The sequence below is a fragment of the Prunus avium genome, chromosome 7 (assembly GCF_965620075.1).
Source record: "Prunus avium chromosome 7, drPruAviu1.hap1.1, whole genome shotgun sequence".
NCBI classification, from domain to species: domain Eukaryota; kingdom Viridiplantae; phylum Streptophyta; class Magnoliopsida; order Rosales; family Rosaceae; genus Prunus; species Prunus avium.
In genome coordinates, this window is record NC_142290.1 from 38542951 (window position 1) to 38566041 (window position 23091).

Genomic DNA, 23091 nt, shown 5'->3' on the forward strand with positions numbered 1-23091 from the left:
TACAAATGGGTTTCAAATGTCGTGTGTTTCAAGCTCACCACCAGTTCTCTGTTTCTTTTAACCAAAAAGAGAAAAAGGGGTAAAAGAATTTGATCAAGATACAGTATACAGATATAAGTTCTAATTCATTTCACCATCACCGGTGAGGTCGTCATCTCCAAACACATTGGAAAAGCTTCTCTCGTGTCAATTGGCTCCTCACTCTCATTTTCTTCAGCCTTGAAGCTTCTTGCCTGTATCAAGTTCTTGTGTTGCATCCCATGGCGCCTGGCTTCTACATGGATCCAATGAACAGCATTTGCCAGGTCTGATAGATGTCCCTCGAATTAGGCCAAGATTATACCTGAGCAACAAAAATAAGAATAGTTGCTAAAAGCAGTCCTGCGCCACATTAGTGGCCAGTTCAATGTTACAATCACCAGTATATACAAAAGAAAACATTGATAAGTATGCTGTGGCAGCACGGTTACAAGATTATATTACTGCAGCGCAGAGGTACATGGCCTTCTAGGGAACCCTACAAAAACCATTTCAAAACAAGCTGAATGATTGCGCACTGCAAGGGAGTTGAGATGCATAACTTCCCTCATGCCACAGAAATTCAGCCAACTAACCTAAGTTCCTTAATGTTGGATTCAGTTGCTGATCCACCTTCTTTTCCTAGCTGGCCGCTCTGGTTTAATCTCAGATTCCACAGGAGTCTCACTATTGGTGGTAGGCAGCACTTCACTCTCCAACTTTTTTATTGTTGTTGCTTCTTTTTCACTTGGCATTGGAAGCCTGAAACGCTCACTTCTTTTCTTCAACTTCTCAACTGTGTCCAGGTGCCGGTCCTCTAATGGTTTTGTGTCTGCATCCAATTGTTTGGTGTCTGCATCCTTAATATCCTGATCACCGGCATCTTTCTCCTCAACCAATGAATGTTGATTATCAACAGCCTCAACTGGTTTGGAAGATTCTTCCGGAAGTTTACTGGCATCTGAGGATCCTCTGTTGTGGCTCCTATCAAGCTCTTTCAACTTTAATGATGATTTACTGTTGATACTGAAATCCCTCTCCTTATGGCTCGTCCAGCGTTCCAATTTGGAGCGACCCCTTCTTAAATCCTGTTGTTCATCATCAGAGGAAGCATCTTCCTTATGCCTTTTGGAAGAGTGACGGTGCTGTGGGATTCCCTCACCAGTTCCTTGCACACGGGTACCTTTCATGCCCTAAAGGGGCAAAAGAAGCAATAATGAGAAAAGAGCCCACCCCAGGAGGAAACATTCTTCATTAATAAACTAGGGTCAAGTACAAAGGACAAAAAGTGATGATGAATAACAAGCACAGCTCTGCACGAAAATTCCTGGATTAGTCTGTAAGCTGTCAACTAGTAAATATAAATGTTGTTCCATTTGTTATTGTTCTATCCAACTGCAATATGCAGGAGCTCACTTCCGTTTTCCCTCACATAATGTGGGTCAGTCATACCCTTCAGTACGGCCTACACTAATTGAACCACAAGTTGAATGGAGAAAGATAGCATGAGCAAACTCAAATGCAGCTAAAACATGATTATTAGTCTCAGCAGAGTGTACCAAATCATTGAATATGTGATCACTGCTGACCCTGCACATACATGTTATTTGGGCGAAAATTCCATGAGCAGAAGCTACCACTAATTAGGATAAGACAAGTATACAATCTTCTGATTTTAGCACTTGTAAAGAAAGGAGGAAATGAAAAGCTGAACCCACACTCCAGCTGTGAAACATGGAAGAGAATAGGTCCACACCAGTGAAAGTCTACTTTGCAGATGCTCAGTGTGGAGTATCCATTTGATATCAGAATTCCATTGTTATGACAAAGAAAAAGAATTGGGATTTTATTAGAACTGTCATCCGAAATCAAGCTTGCACCCTATATACATTATTTTTCAAGGAAGAAAAACTATACAAGAATTAAAAGGAAAAAACAACAAACAAATTAAACAAGAGAACTGATGTCAAGAAGGGAACATACCATCTCCTTACTGTGACCACTTTGATCTTCTTGATGTCTCTTGGAAGTAACTGTAGTGCTGTTATCAGCAATCTCAGATTCTTTATTCTTCCTTGTATTCTCTTTAGGTCTTCTATCATGGAGCTTTTGGTTGTCAGCACGTTCATTACGAGTACTTGATCTCTCCTTTCCGGATCTCTTCTCATCATTATTTAATTGATTTCCACGTCCATAAACATCCTCACGCCCCCTATGATTCGAGCTTTCTTCCTCAACCCTATCCCTCCTTTTAGATGGTTCACTGTGTCTCACAGTGTCTTTATATTGGTGCTCCTTATCAGAGCCTTTGCTTTCATCCTTTGACCTAGGATGGCCCACCCATGCTTTGTCTTCTGCACCACGCCCACCCCTTATAGCAACTCGTCCTTCATCTCTTTCCCGCTTGGGTATATTTTCCTCATGGGATTGTTTAACCCTATGCCACTCCTCCCTTTCTCTTTGCCTATCACCTCTCTCCCTCTGCAACCAGCTTTCATCTTTGTGCCTGACAGAGTGTGGATCATCAAGATTATCTCTAACTCTCTGCTGGTCATCTCTCTTACGCTGATCCAAAATTTCATCCCTTTCACGCCTTCGGCGACTGGTACTTTCTCTGTGGCCATGCACAAAATCTTCTTTATCTATATGGTCTCTCCTCATATATTCCTCATCTTTCCTTCTCTTGCCGTGGTAATCATCCATACCCTTCAAACTACCTTCTCTTTCCCTGGGTCGTGAGCCAACATCCTTATCATGATAAACCCTATAGCTGCCATTATCTAACTGTTTTCTTGACTGAAGATGTTCATCTTTGTCACTCCGCTCACTTTCTCGAGCCTTACTCCTGTGCCTGGATCCCATTTCATCACCACGCTCTCTCTTCCTTGTTTCTTCAGTTCTAATCCTTCTGCCATAAGGTTCATCATCTCTCCGTTGCCATGGCCCGTCAAGATTGTCCCTTTCCTTTCGCCTATGAAGCCCATCATTTTTCAATTGCAATGGATGAGCAGAGCTAGGATCCCAGTCTTTATAAGGATAAGAGTCCTCCCTCCCTTTTACTACCGTGTGACTTCTATCTGGTTCCTGTCTACCATCACGGTTTTTCCTTTGGAACCCCTGCTCATTTTCATTAAGGTGCCTCTTGATGCCCCCCATGTGTGTTGAACGTCCTTGAATGACTTCCTCCTCAACCCCATCCCTCCACTTCTGATAATCCTTGCTGCTTCCAGATCTTGCTTTGCTGTTGTCACTACTTCTTGCAGCCTTTGAGTCCTCGCCATCATCGAGTTCTTCATCGGCAGATTGTTCAACTCTTGAACTTAATTTTTTATGCTTTGGAGGCCCATCTTGCAGTTCATCATTTACAGTAACCGTAGCTATTTCCTCCTTTTCCATTCCAGAGCTTCCATCAGCCAGCACAGGCTCATCTTGGTCACTATCTCTATACTCAACACTTGACTCGCAGGCACCCCTATTTGTGACAGGAGACGATATCAGCGGACTACGTTTACCATCCATGCTTTCCGCGGATTCTTCCTTCTGGTTGTCAAGAAATTTTTTGTCCCTTGTATTCCGGCTAGGAGTCACATGAGGAGATCTTTCCCGTGCTCTTCCCTGTGTTCCCCTGTATCAATAAGAAGAGAGTTAAAAGGCATTCATGAAGTTTGTACTCTAATCTTGTTAAGTTCATATTTATAAATTCACCATCAAATCAAGCAAACAAACTATGCTCTCGCACTCTGTACTGAAAAAGAGTTCCTCATTATTAACCCCATCCCGGAGTTCTCAATAAGGGTGGCAATTTTCAACATAACAATCCTAGTACCTTTCCTCAAAAGTGGAACCAAAACTTCCGCCAGGATAACTAGGAGTCTCTCCCCCAGAACCCGTGTATGGGACTGGCGCTTCTGGAGGGAAGGGCAAGATTCCTTCTACTTCTGGTATGCTATCATGGAATGGAATTTTTCTTCCAACCGGCTCCCTCTTTCGGTCGTTATAAGGGGCAGGAAAACCATCAAAATACACACTATCAACCTGCACGAGGTCTCCTTCACCAACAGCACTTCTACCAAAATCCTCTCTAGGGCGATCATTTTCAGTTTTCTCTGGGATACCATTTCCTGCAGAGGAATCATCATCTAAAGAATCCTGCAAGACAATCTGTTTACAGAAAAGCCAGCAGTTAACTTATATTGCCTAGCCAAAAATACGAATTGAACACACAATGATGGGATCAATACACTAACAGATTACTACCTCAATAATTGCATCTGAATCACGAATTCGAGGTGGTCGGGTATCAATGGAAGGGAGACGCTCACCATAACCACCTTCCACCTGTATTGCTCTTCCAGTTGGCTGTCAAGAAATTTATTCAACCATGGACTTAGGAAATGAGCATGAGCTCCGAAACTAACATAACCATTCATCAGGTCAACAAGAGCTAGCATTATCAATGCAATTGCACAAGATGCGCAGATCAAGAATATAGATAACAAGAAATACAAGATCTGTGAGATAGCAAAACTTAAAAGGCAAGATACTGTCTTTATAGAAGAAAAAAAAGTTCAGAAATGAAACCATCTATACATACTATAGGTGGACGCAGACGAGCAGATCCTTTCACTAAATCACTTTGCCCAACATCTGACTTTCCAGGATTTGCATTTTCAGCAGGAAAATCGTGAATGCCAGTTGCTGCTGCTAATTCTGGGGGTAGATCTGGATCATACTCCTGTGATGAACACAAGAAAAGGCAAACTTTCCTTTTTCACGTTTCACCAACATATGGTTGCAAAGAATAAATACTTAAAAACTCAAATAGCCAATACATTTTCTTGAGGTCCATAATCGCCTCATTACCTGTTCTGTTCGTCCACTTTCGTAAACACGAATTTTGCTTTGCATAGTGGACTCCAAGCGAAGCTGTTCCTGCAAATTTAAAATATAGGGGCAGTTATAGCATTCCCTTATACACTAGACAATATGCTATAGGTTTTGATTGTTACCAGCTGTTTGCAATAATCTTTCCAGCTTTCTTCATTTAAGCCAAAGTTGAAGAAGTCTGATGTATCAACGCCAGGATATTTCCAAGGTTTTTCCTCAAAACCATCAATGTCAACATCAAATATGGTTCTGGAAAACACAAGCAAATTCAAGAAACAATAATGAGAAAACCCAACTTTCAACAACCAAATGATTACACATGACACTTAAAATAATAGAAGACTGATGTCAGCTCCAGAGGGCACACACACACAAACTCCATCACCTATTGCACTTTAGCAATTTATAAATAAAGAAGAAAATGTAATCACTTTAGCATGATTTTTCACATATCATATGCAGTAGTAAAAACTTAACAATATCTTCTAACCCAAAAAAAAATGAGAAGAAAACATGACAGTACGGCACTATCACGAGAGCCAGTAAAAAAACAAACAATCTAGTTCCCCGTGTATCTTGATATCTTAAAATCATGAATATTACTTGTGTGAAGGAAGTGTGAACTCCAGCCCACCACCGAAACCGCGACCGCCCATATTGTTGCCCCAGCCAGGCATACCAAAGCCTGAATGAAAATTCTTCTGCAGTGGAGTAGCATTTTTTAATCCTGTCGGTCTCCAGTCACCTCTACCTCGACCAACTACAGGACCCACATTTACAAGCGGACGAACTTGACCTGGGACTCCTCCAGGGCCAGAAGTAGCTGGTCCAGTCATTGGCACAGCACCTGGTCTTACGTACTGCATAAGAAGAAACAGTTTTTAGGTATAGAAATAGAGCATTCAAAAAAACAGTTTACCAAATAACAAAATAATAACATCCAAACTGTTCCTTAAGTTGCTTACGAGAAACAAAATCAGAAATGAGATATGGTAGCAGAGTGAATCAACAGCCAGCCACGTGTAGCCTAGGCTCTTTGAAAAAATGGGGGCTGAGGGTAGTGAAGACCTATTATAAAACTACTTTTTAGGAATGGGGAGCACCCATGCTGGGGTTCTCCAAATGAGAGCAGAACGCAACATAAACAATGGGACCTGTACTAAAGCTAACAGTTTCCCAGCTGGGAAGATTCACCATAGTGACTGTTAAGGCATTTAGAACAAAAGAATCATGAAGATTCATTAGCACTAAGTGATGCACTCAAAAGATAACTGAACAAAGATATTAATCGCTGAAAATGATGAAAACTCGCATGCAGTAAAACGGTGACTTAACATGTGAAGAAATTTAAGCTAAGCTCAGAACGTTGTAGCTAGTTTGCATCCTTCAAAATTTTATAGGTTAAGTACAGCAGTGATTTCTCAGTTATTTTAAGGGCAAAATATAATATGCATTGGCAATCCAGTGCCACCTATCTAGTACGGTCTCAACAACTTGCACAATTACTAGGCTACTAGCATTTTCCAGAGTTTCAAGCAATATGCTTTATTCGGAAAAGAAGTGTTTCAGTATGTACTTGTTCATAGAATAATAATGTGCAAAATAGCTTAATAACTGCACCTTCTACTGCAGCAAGATTGGAAAGGGCATAGGCTAGAGGGCAATGAGGCCATGCTACATAAAAATTTATTGTGGTATACACAAACCTCATCAATTGCAACAACTTTGGAAGTGAGAGTAATTGTTCTTATGGAGATTCAGAGCCTGTTAACAATAAGTCAGCCTAGTTAACTATCATTCTAATCCTCAATTCTAAAGCTCTGTAGTAAATGTGCCTCAGGCCTCTCTGTAGTTAATGTGCCTCAGAGAGGCAACGCAAATTAATCCACCGAGTAGAATCTAAATTCTTCATATCATCATTACAATGTAGTATCAATGATAATCAAAGATTTATGACGGTGAAGAAATCTGAGGATTGGAAATTGTGAAGGTTTGTCAAATATTTAGGTGTGTTCTCAAACACATCATCATTGTTTAATAAATTGCCTGTTGTAGCAATATTACTCGAGAAGTGTACATAAATAGCACATTTACTACTGTTCCTCAATAAGTATCACCGCAGTTGTCCCCCACAGCTAAGCCTAGGTAGAAAGAAATGTAGTTACTGTCTGGAGTAAGGAAAAATCAATTTCATAGACTTTAATATATATGTGTCTCCCCATTTTCTATTTCGAACAGTGAAGATCTTCTGCACACTCCAAACTCCCAAACCCTTCTATCAGAAGACAATCTAGACAGCTGAAAGGCAAAGTCATCTACTTGGTATTGGGGGAAAAAATCTTAAGACAGTGCACTTCATCAAGAAGGTAATGCTCAGCTTATTTAAATTAAATTACTCAATAAACACAATCGGAGAAAAAATAACATATATGATTCTGTATTTTGAGCAAGTCCACTCTCTGAGTGACTTCCATTCAAATTTTCTGGTACCATCGATTCAAGTAAATGCCACAATTCTGAAACATATTCAAATTATTAATTTTCACTTCACTGATAATCAACTACATACTCACATTGTACAATCATTACAAAGCATAATTTACAATTCTAATCTCTCATCAAAGAAGGGGACATCACAAGACCCCAGATACAAAAAGTTCCCTACATTAATCGACATATTAACAAAACTAAACTAACCTTAAACTGAGAATGAAATGGATGAGACCCATGATTGCTATACCCAACTTTGGGGGGTGCAACCACGCTGCCACCGCCAACAGCCTTCCCGGCTTCACCCATCTCCTTTCTCTCACCTTCAGCCGCCTGTGCTCCGTCTTCACCCCACTCTTGCTCTTCCGTCGGTTGGTTCAGCTCACCATCAGCCACAATAACGAGCCCGTCTTCATCGTCGTCGTCGCCTTCAGCGTTGCCGCCTATTCCGCCTCTCTCCATAGCCATAGGCCCGTGGTTGTTATCATTCAACACTATCTGCAAATCGTCCTCGCTATCGTCACTGTCCCAATCATCTTCGCCTCTCTCGCCTTCCAGTCTAGAACCTTCCGGGTTTCCTATATTGACCGCCGAATCATTCACCGGCAAGGTTTCCGATAGCCCTGGAATCACCGGGTCCAAACCCATATCATCAGTTTCATTGTTATCCTCCTCGATGTCGAAATTGACATCCTTGTCCATCAAATCCACACTTTTACCACCGATATTAGAATCCACGGAATCGACTTTTGGTAATTCAACACCTTTATCCTCCAAAACCCTAGACCCACCTGCTGAATCCGCATCTTTAGTCGAATTGGCGGGGGCAGGGTCGGCGGGAGCTAGGGTTTGGGTATTCGGTGGGTGGGGAAGAGAAGGATTAGAGTGAGGAGCTGCATATAGGATCTCGTCCTCTTCGTTACGGAGGTTGAGATCGATCGGACGGTGAGGTTGGGGTGCGGTGGAGGGTTGGTGGGGCTGCGGCGCAGAAGATGATTGGGACGATTCAAAGGGTCTAAGAACGTCTGTGTAGAGATCTCCGAATTCGTCATCGTCTTCCATCTAAAGGACAGAGCTTTAGAGAGAGAGAGAGAGAGGGGAAGTGTTTGTGTGTGTGTGTGTGTGTGTGTGTGTGTGAGAGAGAGAGAGAGGGAGAGAGGGTTTTGAGGTCTGCAAGACTGCAAGAGCCAAAGAGTGAAGCAATGGCCAATGTGTAAAACTTAAAATGTTGCTTCTTATGTGTTTTCCCCAGTTTACATTCCAAATTTCTTTCTTAAATTCCAATACCCAAAATGTATTTAATAATTATTATTATTATTTAGGTGATAGAAATATAAGCTCCTAATTTTGGGCTTCTCTTTCCACTTTTGCTTAAGCGAATGGGTAAACATGACATGGGCTGCCAATTGAGATGTCCTTTGTTGTTGATGGGCTAAAGACTTGACTTCAGAGCTCTGTTGTTGTGCCACTTTTGGGTTGGCTACTTGGGTTGAACAAGCTTTTGTTGTAACTTGTAAGTTGTAACTCGTGTTGGGTTAATAACCAACACTTTTCCTTTTTCCTTTTTTTTTCTTTTTTCTTTTTTCTTTTTTCTTTTTTTGCTGAACAAAAGATCCTTCCTTGCCCTATTGTTGAAAAGGCATTGAATTTTCACCAAAAGAAAGTGGCATTGTAAATTGTAAAAAAATTACTACAGACAAAAAAAAAACCTAACTTGTTCCATCATTGCATTCGGGATTTGATTTTTATGCAACATTTTTAATTTTAAAAAAAACCATTAAAGCTTGAGCATGCCTTCTCATTTTGGCAATTTAATACCGAATATCCAATTCCAAAAAGTAAAATCCAAATTTAAGACAAACCTGCTAGGCCTCAAGCTTTTCTGGCTTGGACCCTCTTCCAAATGGTATTTGGTCTTCACGCATAAGGTAGATATTCGATAATCCAATAGCTAGTTTCATGTTACTTATTTTTATTCTGCACATTCTTTTGTCATCAATTTAGTTATTCATCTAGTAGTATACTTTTGACTAATATTAGAAGATGTCCTATTTGAGTCTTCGTCCCCATCGATGAAAAAGAATAACAATGTCCTTGTTTGGTGGGTAAGATAAGGAGTATCATTGGATTAGCATAATTCATTTTCATGTTTGGTGTTAAAAACGAAAGTGAATGGGATAAAGGATAATTTCATTATGTGTTTTGTTTAAGATAATTGTCTTACCAACAAGGTGAGATACATAATCCAACTGCTCAAATTCCTTGACATTGGACTCAAGTTTTGAGAGTCTACACACACTTAGGACGCTAGTGCAAATAAATGATATATATATACCCCTTATATTGAGGAACACCCTTTAGGGTACCTTACAATTTTTTTTAGCAACAATTGAAACCATCTATTTTATTAAGTCTTTATTTATTGATCATCTTTGCAAAAAATTTAGACAAATCGAAAACCATTTAGAAATGAACTTCGAATGAATATATATAAAATAGACGGTTTGGATTAATGAAATACAATATATGGTAGGGCCTACAAGAATGTCCCTTAACCGAAGCTCACTATATATATACTATTAATACAAGCGATATCCTAAATCACAGCGGGAGGATGGTTTCTCTCTCTCACACACACACACACACACACTCATACTTGCAGACACACACTATCAAGGTGTCATGGAGTTCGAACCTAAGACCAATAAGGAATACCAATTCTATCCAATCTAATCTAATACAATTCAATCATAGTCACCAAACAATAAGGAAAAACAAATAACTCTGATAAAAGAATATTGGAGAATATTAAAAAGTAAATAATGTTGAGACGCATAAAATTTAAAAAATAAATAAAGCTGCCGGTCCAGGCCGGCACAAAGAGGAGCGAGTCGAGTGAAAATACTGAATACAGAAGTGAGTTGCGTTGTGTAAAAGTTGTGCTTCCGAAATCGGATCTGCATCACCACCACCATCTCCGTATTCTTCGAAATTATTGAAATAGAAGAAGAAAAAGGAAGAGGTAGATAAGAATGATTGGGGTTGGGAAGATCAAGCAGTACTCTAATGTCCTCGACAAGCCCCTCAGCAAGGGCAAACAAGAGGTCCTCTCTCTCTATCTCTAGTTTATTCAATTTTCATTATTTCATGCATTTTCTCTGGAACCAAACTGCGTTTCACATCCTTTTTGCATCGCTATGATATGCTTGATCAGATTACCTTAATCCTCACTAAATGGCTGCATTTTGTGGGATTTCTGTATGTTGGGTACTGGGATTTAGGAAAGCAAAATTATAATCCTTAATTAAATATTTAAATTTCATTCATTTCGAACTGTTATGCTGCAAATTTATACTCAATTGACCTTTATCCGAGTTCTGAGCACCTGGGTCTTTTCCTTTATCGAATTTTACGATAGATTGTGATTTGGGCAATTTGATACGGGTTAAATACTTACTTGGTTGCCCATTTTTGCGTTTGATTTTTGTTCCAGGTCAGTTTGAGTGCGTTTGCATTCTTGTTTTCGGAGCTTGTGCAGTACAACCAGACACAGGTTGACAACATTGCCGAGTTAGAACGAAGGTGATTCGAATTACTATCATAAGTACATGTACATTCGAATTTGGTTATTATAAGGGGTTCTGTCAGGTTCCTTAAGTTATAAATGGTTCTACAACATGTTCTAAGCTGTGGGTTTACACTTTCATCTGAAATGAACTTCTGAGTTTGATTAGGTTAGCTGGTTGTGCAACTCTTAGCTGGTAATTGAGTAATGAAAAGATTATTGCTCAGAATCGTTTGGTTTACTAGTATTGCCAGTTTCTTCTGCAACCTAAAAAAAAGAAGCCCAGAGATGGAATTGGAAAATGGAAGTGAAACAGCATGAAAAAGAAGATCTTGAGATTTGGTGTGATAGAAACAATTAGCAAAGACAATTTCTTTCCTCTTCATCGACTTCTCTTGAAATTATAATATATGTTTGGAACCATAGTTCAATAATGCTTTATGTAAATTGAGCAGGCTGGAGGATGCAGGATATGCTGTTGGGGCTCGAGTTCTGGAGCTACTTTGCCATAGGGATAAGGTAGGAATTGTTATTGAACAGAAATATCCCTAAATTAAGTTTTTATAATCACAATATCAAGAGACGCTTACTTCATTAAATCTAATAAGGTTTTCACCACCACCACCACCACCACCTCCATCACCTCCACAGGGTTATAGCCAAAATAAATAGGTACCCAATTGCCATCCCTAGCAGTAAGTGAGAAATAATAGGCAGATATCAGTGTTTTTGGTTTATGAGATATTCTCTATCTATAAGTTTCTCAGTGAATATCATGCTGGTTATTTCACAATCAATACTCAGTACCAAGAATAGGTATCTTCTCCATTTGTCTATGTCGTTTTAGCCTGGATGCATGAACATGTGAGGCTTCCATCTCTTCGTTTAAGTTGGCAAGTTCCCACTTACTGAGTGTTTGGAGCTAACGATTACTGGATATGTTGTTTTAATCTCTGTACACTTTGGATACATAATGACACAATTGGATTCTTTGAATATACTGCTAGTTCGTAGTTAGAAGCCCAATTTACTTAACTTAGCAAATGCTTTCAGTTGTGGTTATAAACTAATTTCTAGGTGGAAGAAGAAATTGTACTTAAGGATTAATGCAGTGTGCTCATCTTCTTGGAATTGTAATATGACAATGTTATCCTGATGTTTTGGAACCTAGAACGTTAATGGTCCAAATCCAAAACAAACTATATGTGTTTGTGGATTTGGATAAAATCTTTTTGTTGAGTTTGATTCAAATGCTATATTGATGGATCTTTTCTGCCACAGGGAAACAGAAGGGAGACAAGGTTATTGGGTATCCTGTCTTTTGTGCATAGCACTGTGTGGAAGGTGTTATTTGGAAAGGTTAGTGCTTTTGCTTTGCTTTCTTTTATCTTTTCCATGATTAGGGGAGCTTAATGGCTGAAATACAACACTATGTACTTATCCTTGGGAACTATGTTAACTGCTTCCCGGTGCCTGAAAATTAGGTAGCCGATTCCCTTGAGAAAGGCACTGAACATGAAGATGAGTACATGATTAGTGAGAAGGAGCTCCTTGTGAACCGGTAACAGTTTCTGCAGTAATGATAGTTTATACCTCCTACTGTTACAATTAGCTGGATCTATAGGTTTTGGTTATCTGTTTCTTAGGCTTTGGTTATCCAGCTAATACACAATTTTTGGGTTGTAGATTTATTTCGATTCCAAAAGACATGGGAACCTTTAATTGTGGAGCATTTGTTGCTGGAATTGTAAGGGTAAGTTCCATGGTACTTTCTTGCTTGTTAATTGATTTATCTGGTGCTTATAAGGTCTGATTGGCATTTCCTTCTCCTATGAAGGGTGTTTTGGACGGTGCTGGTTTTCCAGCTGTAGTAACAGCTCATTTTGTACCAGTGGAGGGTCAGCAACGACCTCGAACAACCATTTTGATAAAATTTGCTGAAGAGGTGACTGATTATTATTTACATTAATCTTTCATACACAGGCAGATGGGTGTTTTTTTACCGTGTTATTCTTGTAAACGACAAAGAATGAATTTTCAGTTAATGGGAGTGAGTACACTTGCAAATTATACATCCACGGTTCACCTGCCTGTGTATTTGAAAGTCCACTATGCTAGATTTAGTGTTCCATTTGAGTCTTTGTATTATAATCTTGTCTGTTTCTTTTCCCTCTGCAAGGTACTACGAAGAGAAGCAAGGTTAGGTTGATGCTCGTGGCAAGACTATCCCATTATAGTTTACCCAGTGCTTCTCCATAGTACAATGAAGAAGGTTGAAGCTTACAGCTGCATTGTCAAGCTAATGAAATTTCCACCTCTAAACTTATCAATCAGACTTGTGGCAATTCAAATTCCCACATTGGTTAATTCACTTTGTAAGCTATGGCTCGATGCTGATTTGAAAGTAGCTACTATTGTAAGTGTGGTTCATCTAAACAAGGAAAGAAGTAGGCAAAGAAAAACAGTTTATTTTCTGCGAAAATTTTTGTTTATAGGAACTCGAATGACTGTTGGCCTTGTCTTGAAAGAAGCCTCATTTTATCCTCAAAATGGTTAACAAACCACGTCTGGTTGAAAACTTTTTTTAATTTTTTGGTTTATCACATGGAGGTTTTTTTTTTTTTTTTTTTTGAGAACTTTTCCTATTTAGAGGGGCTATAATACACTGAACTCACACACACAACACAGATGCTAAGATTCAAATCCAGGATTGCTTGTTGGAGCAATTACTTTAAACTACTACACTAGTGGGTTCTTTTCTCACATGGAGGCTTAAACAGCCCAAAACACAAAAGAGAAGCTAGGTTGAAAACTTTTTGAGTTATATGTGTTTTGAGTACAAGCAAACATGAAGGGCATTTATACAAATATTTATTAGGTGCCTGAGTGTTTTGAACTTCTACCCACATGGGTGAAAGTGGAAAGACTCAACCAACTAATTAGTTACCCCCGCTGGCTTTTGAATTATATATATATTTTTTAGGACATGGTTATTTTTGGTCAAAAAAGAAACTTGATGAAAAAGGAGAAACCGATCTCACGACCTAATAATATATCCATAAAATCTATCTCACTAAAAAAATATATCCCAATCCAATGTAAGCAAAGAAAAGAAGGCTTTTATTCCAAAACGACATGAAAGCCCATCTCTCTTTTACCAACAAAACAAAACCCCAAAATTTTGACAGCAAATTAATCAAACTTTCCTGAGAAACTTTCCCCATTTTGGACGTCGACGGTCGACCCATCGACCCATCAGTTTTCACTTGTCAAACCCAAGACGAGCCATTCATTCTCGCACCCTTCACTTCTGCTTCTGTTATGATATGATTTCTTCGACTGAATTGAATGTGTGGGTTTTGCTCTCTATGAATTTTGAGAATATATGGGTTTTTTTTTTTAACTAGACGTCCCTGAATTTGGCCCCCAGTTGCAAGTGGTTCCAGTTGTAATTGGTTCCGTGAACTTTTTTTCGTGCCAATTAGGTCATCCAACTCTCTCATCCGTTCCAATCGAGTCTTTCCGTCAATTTGGCTGTTAATTTCAGGGCTAAAACCGTCCATTTTAATTAAAATATTTTAAATTTTAAAAATTGAAAAGAAAAACTGAAAAAAATGAATTTTTTTAATTAAATAAATAAATAAACTTAAAAATAAATAATCCAAATCCAAATCCCACTCTCTCAGCTCTCCCTCTCTCCTGCAACCCATTCCCCCTCCTCCTTAGCCCACCCTCTCAAAACCCAGATCCCGACCCAACCTACAACCACCCCCCATCTCCCAACCCGCAGAACCCAGAACCCACCCGCAACCCCATTCCCCCTCCTCCTTACCTTCTGCTATGTCTCTACCCTTTACCTTCTGCTCTGTCTTTAACCTCGCGCCAGCTCAGCTTTCCATCTCCTTCCTCTTTCTTTCTCCTTTCTTCTTATCTTGGCCTTAAAAATTCTTTCTTGTCAATTGGGGAATCAGGTTTGGTCTGAAGGTTGTACCAGAATCAGAGGGTCATCGTTTTCCCTAGGAAAAGTTCCTATTCATCATCAGAGAGGTTGGGTTGTGGCAAGGAAAGGAGCAACCAGGTTTTTCATCTTTCTTTTGAATCTGTTCTAGTTTTTCTCATTTACTTCGTTACCTTATGTCGATTTCCCTTTCTGAAAACCCATCGTATTCTTTTTTTTTTTTTCATCTGATTTTGTTTTTGGATTGTGGTTCTGTTCCATCCGTTCTCGAAAGACTCTTTTATCCCTCATTTTGACGGATAAATTGACAAAGTTGGATGGCAAGAACCAATTGGAACTATTTATTTAGTTAATGGATGTAATTGGCACGAAAAAAAAGTTCACGACCCAATTACAACTGGGGGCCAAGTTCAGGGACGTCTACAGTAGATAACCCTAATAATTTATATGCAGTGTAAGGGACGAGAGAAAGAGAGAAGAATGAATAAGGGGGGAGGTGCAGCGTCAGGTGGCGGATTGGGAGGTGGGGGAAGTGGGCCCACTGCTGCTGCGGCGGCAGCAGCAGCTCAGAAGCAGAAGGCGTTGCTGCAGAGAGTGGAGACGGACATCGCCAACATCGTCGACAATTTCAGCTCCCTCGTCAACGTCTCCAGGGTCACACACACTCTCTCTCTCTCTTTAAATTGAACAAAAATTACTGACAATGGGGAATGCCAACCAACCTTATTAATGCTTGTAGGTGAACGATCCTCCTGTTAGAAACTCTCAAGAAGCTTTCATGATGGAGATGCGTGCAGCCAGAATGGTCAAGCCTTTTCCTTTCCTTCCTGCTTTCTGATTTATTTTTATTTCATTTTGTTTTAGATCCTAAACCCTATTCAATTCAAGCAAGTATAATTGTTAAACTTTATCACTTTGAGTTTGATCTTATTCATTTGCTTCATAAACTTACAACTCAGAAATCAGAAATGTTTTGTTAAATAAACAGAGGTCCATGCATGCGACGTGAAAGATGCTCCAATTTCATAATCTGTGTTTCATCAATCAATTTGCTTAGAGATTCACAAAAGGAGTGGCTACTCTGCTCTTGTTAATTGATGAGTTAGGATCATGTTTGCGGTGACTGTTTGCTATTCAGTTTACTCTTGTCTGGCCTTATCAAATGAGCTCCTCTTTAAGTTTACTGCAAGCTTGCTTTATATGTTTCCTAGTTGGTTACTGAGTTGTTTGGTCATTCGCCTTTCATCTATGATCACAGGTTCAGGCAGCTGATTCTCTGCTCAAGTTGGTGTCAGAACTGAAGCAGACGGCAATCTTTTCGGGATTTGCCTCCCTTAATGACCATGTAGAGCAAAGAATAGTGGAGTTAAACCAGCAGGCTGAGAAGACCGACCAGATGTTGGCTAGAATCGGAGAGGAGGCAGCTGCTAGCCTCAAGGAGCTTGAATCCCATTACTATTCTTCTGCACTGAGGACTAGTGAAAACTTGCAGCCATGAACTTGACAATAATTTAAACTAGGCATTAGTTTGGTGATTGTTCCTTGAATCATGTATACACAGGCAGAAACAATGTACTTGTACGATGCAAACAGATTTTCACTCTTCAAATATCTTTTATTTTCACCCTGAATTGAATTGAATGAATTCTATCGTTATTTTTGGTTGTCTTTTCAAGCCTCAAATCTCAGAGGAATGTGATATTTAAAGCAATGACGACATGCCAGTTGATAACTCTTAACAGAAACCATGTGCCGACGAAATGCATATCCAAGTCAACAAGCAAACGTATTAGTCATCAACCATTGGCAGAATAGTATCACTAATGCTTCAAGGACCATAAATTTCAGTATGATTGATTATAAACACAAAATACCTTGAGGACTTGATGGAATGGAAGCGAATAAGGCAGCCAGCCAAATAGTAAAAGGCAGTTTTAAGAGAATGAGATGTCTCACATAATTACTACTGCCAAAGGCCTGCTAACTCCTATTCTGATAAAGGACGCTTAAAAAGCCAGAAACAATCCCTGTGTGCTGGTGGCGGGGAAACTCTTGCAAGAGATCCATGAAGTGAATTGCAGAAGAAAAGACACTAAACTGACATTATTATCTTTTACTTTTCAAGCTTTGTAAGTTTTATAACACACAACAAAGTACAGTAGGGCTCCATTTTATTCTTAAAAACTTGAAAGAAAAGGGGAAGCAATTTAGGAAGAACAAGGTCTCATCTCATGAGCACTAACAGTATAATTCACTTTCCTTTTTGGGTCCAGTAATCTCCAAAAAACAAAGAACGAGTGAAATTGGAGGATAAACATTGAGGAAAACTGTCAGTTTTCAATTAACACTATGGTGCTGCTCAGCAGCAGCAGAATGTGCAAACCCTAAGAAAGACCATGGAACTTCAATCATAGCTCATTCTAGCAATGGCTGCTATTCAACATCTAGCAGAATAAATAGTAGGAGGAGAAAATATAACAGAATATGATGAAATCGCAACAGGCACACACATGTAGTCTACCAAATCATTTATTTATTTATTAATATTTCCAGTCTTTTCTTTTTTCAATGAGAATTATATCCATTCTCAACACCAAGACCATATAAAACACCAGCATATTTGTCAGGATTCCCACTAAAGAAAGTCTCTTTCAGTTTCATGAACGTACAACTAGTCAGCAAACTATCAGAACCAGCTTGGTGGCAAATACCAATTCTCTCCACATCTAGCAGCTCCGCCAGCTTGTTCAACCCACCATGAAGGCTGTTGCAGAACCTCATGAGATGCTTGATATCATAAATTGTAGGAAAATACACCTTGATCATATCAAAGAACCCCGTCTGTGTGTCCGGAAGGGTTTCGCCTTTAAGAAGCTTGAGCAAGTACCCGAAATCATAGCCACTGTGGAATGTCACCCAAACCACGTTTTCATTCAGCACAACACCAGATGTCATCAGTAGCTGGCTGAACCTAACAGCATCAACACCCTTCTCATTGTTCTTCTTGAAATCCATACCACTCTGTGACAATAACTCTATGGAGTCATTGGCATACACATCCTCATTAGGGTTGAAGTCGCGGAAATTGAATTGCCACACACAGTGCTTGTCAGTTGCACAGGTCGGAAGGTTCCCGTTCTCATCAGTAAATGTGAGACCCAACTGAATTAACTTCAAGAGGTCCACATTGGCCTTAAGGGTTTGATAATTATAATCAAAACTGTTCTTGAAAGTGCCTATAGGCCGCAAAACGATACCCGGAAACTCTGTATCCATAGCTATATAAGGGTAATCGTCTACAATCTTACGAATCAATTCGAACTCCTTCTCAAGATTATCGTTCCAAACTTCCCTAATGTGAATTGAATCGCTTTTCGTCAACAAAGACATTTTATTTTCGCAGGAAGAACACAAATTTATGCAAATAACAAGACCAAGAAGAGCAAAAACCATAAATCTGCAAATGAAACCAAGAAAACCAAAACCCATATCTCAAAATTCATACTGAGCAAAATCCACATATCGAAACCTAGAAAAGAAAAGCAGAAATCAAAGTTACGATAACTCACCTCAATAATCAAGGACTATGACATTCTCGTTTTCGGTTTGAGAAATGATGCGCCGAGGTACAATAGGTTGGAACAAGATGAAGATTTTCTCCGAGAAATCAATGCGTTTCTCGGGGAAATTTGGGGGTTTTGGGTGTGAAAACGAGGGTTTTGTTGGAAAAGAGAGATGGGTTTTTATAGAAGAGGGATGAGAGTCTAAAAATAAAGACTTTGTTTTACGCCGTTTTGTGATAAAGCGCTGTAAGCCTTCCTTGCTTATACTTTGTAACAGCAAGGAATAGCTCAGGAAGATTGAACTGGTGCGTTACTTATGAGTTGGTGCTTATATATACAAAACCTAGTATTTTATTGAGATATTTGGTTATATATTCATTCTTAGCACTAATAATATAGATAAAACCTGTACCATTTAATTTTTATAAACAAACCCAAAAAATGACAGCTGGCCCTATTGAATTTAATTTTGATTATTACATTTTTTTTATGCCCTATTGAGTGTTTTAGGCTTTTTTTAAAATGAGGTTTTGTGAAATCGATGACAGTTTTATAATTTAAAGAAGTTAAAAGCCTTTTTGTTATATTGTAAATGGGCTTTAGGTGTGTTTTTAAAATCCATTTCATATAGGTTTTTTTTTTTTTTAATAATTTGTGCTCTTAGATTGGGTATAATAGTGAATCTCCCTATTTTATTTATCCATTTTATCCTCCTTTTCTCCATTTTCTTTTTCATTTTGTTTACCTTTTAATTCTTTTTCTTTTTGTCTTTTGTCTTTTCTCTTTTCCAACAAAGAACTATGCTTTTGTTATTTGGAATAGTTGGACATGTAAACCAGCATCGCAGTGGTGGTTGAAGATGCTGAGACTTCAGTTTCCATTAAACTTCAATTTGGTTTTGGGAGTTCATCATTGAGTGAGCATTCGTCTTATCAAAATTTCAACGTTTAGTTAAGATATATGTTATTACTTTACAAAAATCATGGCATTCAAGTTTTCATGTTTATGTACCAACTGGCTATTATTCAAGTTTCCACTTCTCAATGTTTATGTACCAACTGGCTTTTATACGGTCCAGTAAATTCAGTTGGGTAGAACATCTGTTTAGTATAAGTATTTTCTTATCAAAAAGGAAACGAAGAAACCTTTTATTGGTAGCAACAGATGAAAGGTAGTTCAAATCTCAATAAAAAGCATTTGGATTTTCTATCCCCCTGTTCATCTATCTATTATCATTTCTCACAGAACATAAAACCTTCTTGAGACATACTTCTGTCTCGTTATCGTGACAACAACAAAGCCAAAATGAGAAGCACATGAGAAGATAACCCACATCCAAACAAACCTGCACCAATCATCTTCACTGCATATTATAGACTTTTACAGTGACACACAACATGAACACTTGGCTGAAATGCTCTCAATCTCTAAGCAACACATCACTTTTTTAAGAATTGACAAACTTTGTATATCCTTGATTGAGAAACACCTTTAAATACTGTGCAAACTAAACCAGCAGGTAGATACTAACATGTTCTCAAAAACCTAATCAGGAATGCTGCACCACTCATCCACGCACATTCAAAGTTAGCTTTATTCTCACCGATCACTATATTTTATAGCTATTAGCAAGCCTTCCCTTGGTGCAACGAACTGACCACTGTAAGATTTGCAGCTGAGACTATAGGGAACTCAATTCCAGGCTCCCCAAGTTTCAACAGCCCAACAGCTCAATCAAAAACAATCAAAAGAACAAGATATAGAGGTTCTCAACAACCCACAGCTCACAAACACCACTTTGTGGTGTGGAACCAAAGGTGCAAAGTGGTGTGGAACAGCTCAGGTACTCTGCAAGTTTTGAATGTTTTGTTCACAAATCTACCACGACTTCAAATTTCGGTAAATAAAACTATACAACTCAGGCAACTGTCACTATGATATTACGAACGTCAAATCTTTAAATACTACACAAAGCATAAGCGAAGAACGACCGCCAATATAAAAACATGCAAAAAAAGGGTTTCAAAAATGTAAAAATATGAAACTATGCACCTCTTATTTTATTAGTGTTAATGTTGCAAGTAAAACTTGTTTAGTTGAAGCATCAACATCAAAAAACCTATCTTCACAACTGATATTGTACATCAAGGAATTATGCTTGCTACCAAGCAGCAAGACAGCCAATGAGAGTATATAACAAGCCAAAGTTTCCTATTAAAGATCAACTTCAAATTATAACAAAATAGGAATCAATAAAAACTGAAAATTCAAATTAAAAATAAGACAGTATTACATTCTCTTCGACCTTACCATCAATTAGTTTCTACCAAGTGGGAGAGATCTACAAGAATATGTTTCCTTGAACTCCGACTTCCTTGACGACGTGAATATAGACGCATACACTTCCTTAGTAGCATTAGGTGGGGGTATATCCACAGCCTTGAACCTCTTTGCCGCACCATTACTCACACCCTTCACATTATCCCCACCATTCACAACCTTCCCATGTACCTCTACATTTGCTGATGCCTTCTCCACCTTCTCCACAGCCTTAACATCAATGCCATGCTTGGTACCGCTCAACCGCGAGGCCTCAAAACCCACACCGTCCTCTCCATTCGGAGCAGCATCCCCATTTTTCGTCTTCTTCATCTTTTTCACTCTCACTTTCGCCTTCTCAGCCTCCATTCTATCCCTCAACGCCACAACTTCCTCTTCGTTTCCGTTAATCACAATCTTATCCGCCTCAGAAAATCCAACATGACAAACAAGGCAAGTGGAGGATTTTACCTCCTTTAAAGCCTTTGCACTGAGTACATGCCCACAAGTTTTCAATGCCAAAAACTTACACTTACCGTTAAACTCCACTCCAGAAATAGGGCATTGAAACCGTGGCCCCGCGGCACTCGATCGGCGATTGGATTCAGTCCCAGGAATTGGGGAAAAATGAACAGTGATCATGTCCTTCAAGCCCTTTATGTGCCCAAAGGCCTTGGGCACCTTCTTGCCCAACAAGGCCTCCACAAGAGCCTCCTTGTTAAACACATTCCCAAGAAAATCCACCACGCACGGTTCCTTCAAGGGCTCGTTGGAGAGCGAGCAATTGAGCCACTTCGACAGCCTCTGCTCATTTGGGTCAACCTTATCGGGCTTCTTCTCAGCATACATCTTGAGATAACAGTCGCGGGACTCGGCCCCCGTGGCCCCGCCATCGCCGCCACCTCCGCAAGCTCTAATACGTAAGACGAGGGTAGAAAGAGGGGTAATTTGGGAATCGAGAAGTGGAGTGGAGTCGTTCAGGGGTTTACCATTGAGGGTGAAGTAAAGCGATGGCAGGGTATGGGAGAAAATCGAGAGCTTGAGGTGACGGAGAGTTGGGGTCTGAGTTGGGGCTAGGGTTATGGTTTGGGTCGGAATTTGGAGGTCTGGAGATTGGAGGAAGATTTGGAAATTGTGAAGTTTGGGATGCATCGTGTTTCTGGTTTTTCTACGGACTATGAAATCAGGGTTTCAAGGTTGAAGCTTGGGAGGGGAATTGCGGAAATTGGAAATAGGATCACAATGGATTAGGGAATTTGGGGATTTATACTTTTGGTTGAAGCTTGGGTCGGTGACGCTTTTGTCTTCTTTTGATTAAGAAAAGGGTGGTGCTATTTAAAAGAAAAAGGAAAATCCATATGCGTCTTTGCTTATTTTTTGTATTTATATTTATTTGCTAAAAAGATTACAAAACCTCCAAAATACTTTTATCCGAAAAGAATTTCAAAAACCTTCATATAAAGAAAAATATAATTTGGAAAAAAAGGATACAATTATAACAATTCATGTATTTGGTTTGGTCTCGATGTCCTTCTTCTTTGAATGTATTTCAGATTCAACCAAAAAATAAAGGATGGTTAGCGACCACTTATCTTAGCAAACCATGTTAATAGTTTTTATTTACAAATATTTTTCTTTTTCTTTTTTAGAAAAAATATTTTGAGCTTAATTTAGCTCTAATTTATTTCTCATGTTAATAATTTTGTTTAACTTACATTTTTTAATTGAAACTATATAACATGTTACTAATTCGTAATCGAAATCAAAATAAGAAGTTGTATTTCGATTATGTCACTCTTATGTTTATTTCATATAAATGAAATAAAATGCAAGTGGGCTCACACAAAATTAGGAACTCAATTGTTGATTTTGGAGGAATTTGGCTCTTGAAGTGTGATGTGGTATTCTAATTCATGGATAACTAACCTCTTTGGAATTTAGATGAATGATAATTTAGTAAACAACTTATAATAAATTTGTACTATTCCTACCTTGTTCCATATAGTTGAGTAAGGCCCCGTTTGGGATTGCTTTTTTTCGTCAAAAACTTGCTTCACTTTAAAGTTAAGCAGTTTAAGGTGTTTGGTAAAAAAAAAATATCCCAATTATTTTAAAAGCAATGGCCTTTTGACAGCAGCTTTTAAAAGCAGGCTCTGAGTTGCTTTTCAAAACTGCTTTCAAAAGAAGCAGATATGAACATTTAATGAATTTTTTAAATTCCCAAAATACCATCATTCATTTTAAAAAAATGACACCACCTCCACTTTCACATCCAACTCCACCACTTGCAC

The 23091-nt window shown here is 38.9% G+C and overlaps 4 protein-coding genes and 1 pseudogene across 5 annotated transcripts; 2 read left to right on the forward strand and 3 right to left on the reverse strand.

Annotated features, from left to right (window-relative positions):
- Positions 1-344: 344 nt before the first annotated feature.
- Positions 345-8647, reverse strand: FIP1[V] (FIP1[V]-like protein). The gene is made up of 9 exons (XM_021958400.2): positions 7603-8647; positions 5509-5765; positions 5028-5154; positions 4882-4950; positions 4613-4753; positions 4276-4377; positions 3845-4179; positions 2002-3643; positions 345-1211 (listed from the first exon to the last, which is right to left on the reverse strand). Exons 1-9 carry the CDS (start codon positions 8455-8457, stop codon positions 636-638), a joined length of 4104 nt encoding a protein of 1367 aa, XP_021814092.2. The 5' UTR covers positions 8458-8647; the 3' UTR covers positions 345-635.
- A 1617-nt stretch (positions 8648-10264) lies between these two features.
- On the forward strand, positions 10265-13548 carry LOC110756947 (Transport protein particle (TRAPP) component). Its single transcript, XM_021958447.2, has 8 exons — positions 10265-10499; positions 10889-10977; positions 11416-11479; positions 12242-12319; positions 12445-12521; positions 12647-12713; positions 12798-12905; positions 13140-13548. Exons 1-8 carry the CDS (start codon positions 10428-10430, stop codon positions 13167-13169), a joined length of 585 nt encoding a protein of 194 aa, XP_021814139.1. The 5' UTR covers positions 10265-10427; the 3' UTR covers positions 13170-13548.
- Positions 13549-14625: 1077 nt separating this feature from the next.
- LOC110756951 (mediator of RNA polymerase II transcription subunit 22a-like) lies at positions 14626-16549 on the forward strand. Its single transcript, XM_021958451.2, has 4 exons — positions 14626-15038; positions 15372-15572; positions 15658-15723; positions 16177-16549. The coding sequence occupies exons 2-4, from the start codon at positions 15399-15401 to the stop codon at positions 16414-16416; spliced, it is 480 nt and encodes a 159-aa protein (XP_021814143.1). The 5' UTR covers positions 14626-15038; positions 15372-15398; the 3' UTR covers positions 16417-16549.
- An 882-nt stretch (positions 16550-17431) lies between these two features.
- Positions 17432-18788, reverse strand: LOC110756810 (putative CCR4-associated factor 1 homolog 7 pseudogene; annotated as a pseudogene). Its single transcript, XR_015825614.1, has 2 exons — positions 18488-18788; positions 17432-18375 (listed from the first exon to the last, which is right to left on the reverse strand). The product of XR_015825614.1 is annotated as a putative CCR4-associated factor 1 homolog 7 pseudogene (transcript).
- A 1027-nt stretch (positions 18789-19815) lies between these two features.
- On the reverse strand, positions 19816-22118 carry LOC110756874 (RTF2 RING-finger protein). The gene is made up of 2 exons (XM_021958350.2): positions 20792-22118; positions 19816-20329 (listed from the first exon to the last, which is right to left on the reverse strand). Exon 1 carries the CDS (start codon positions 21950-21952, stop codon positions 20798-20800), a length of 1155 nt encoding a protein of 384 aa, XP_021814042.2. The 5' UTR covers positions 21953-22118; the 3' UTR covers positions 19816-20329; positions 20792-20797.
- Between the last annotated feature and the right edge of the window lie 973 nt (positions 22119-23091).

Bases quoted from the DNA above. Each gene is read 5' to 3' on its own strand.
- LOC110756951 (XM_021958451.2), top strand. From the start codon at position 15,399: ATGAATAAGGGGGGAGGTGCAGCGTCAGGTGGCGGATTGGGAGGTGGG. The intron at 15,573-15,657 runs GTCACACACACT...TAATGCTTGTAG, and splicing joins CCCTCGTCAACGTCTCCAGG to GTGAACGATCCTCCTGTTAG. The intron at 15,724-16,176 runs GTCAAGCCTTTT...CTATGATCACAG, and splicing joins AGATGCGTGCAGCCAGAATG to GTTCAGGCAGCTGATTCTCT.
- LOC110756874 (XM_021958350.2), bottom strand. From the start codon at position 21,952: ATGCATCCCAAACTTCACAATTTCCAAATCTTCCTCCAATCTCCAGAC.
- LOC110756947 (XM_021958447.2), top strand. From the start codon at position 10,428: ATGATTGGGGTTGGGAAGATCAAGCAGTACTCTAATGTCCTCGACAAG. The intron at 12,320-12,444 runs GTTAGTGCTTTT...CCTGAAAATTAG, and splicing joins GGAAGGTGTTATTTGGAAAG to GTAGCCGATTCCCTTGAGAA. The intron at 12,714-12,797 runs GTAAGTTCCATG...TCTCCTATGAAG, and splicing joins TTGTTGCTGGAATTGTAAGG to GGTGTTTTGGACGGTGCTGG.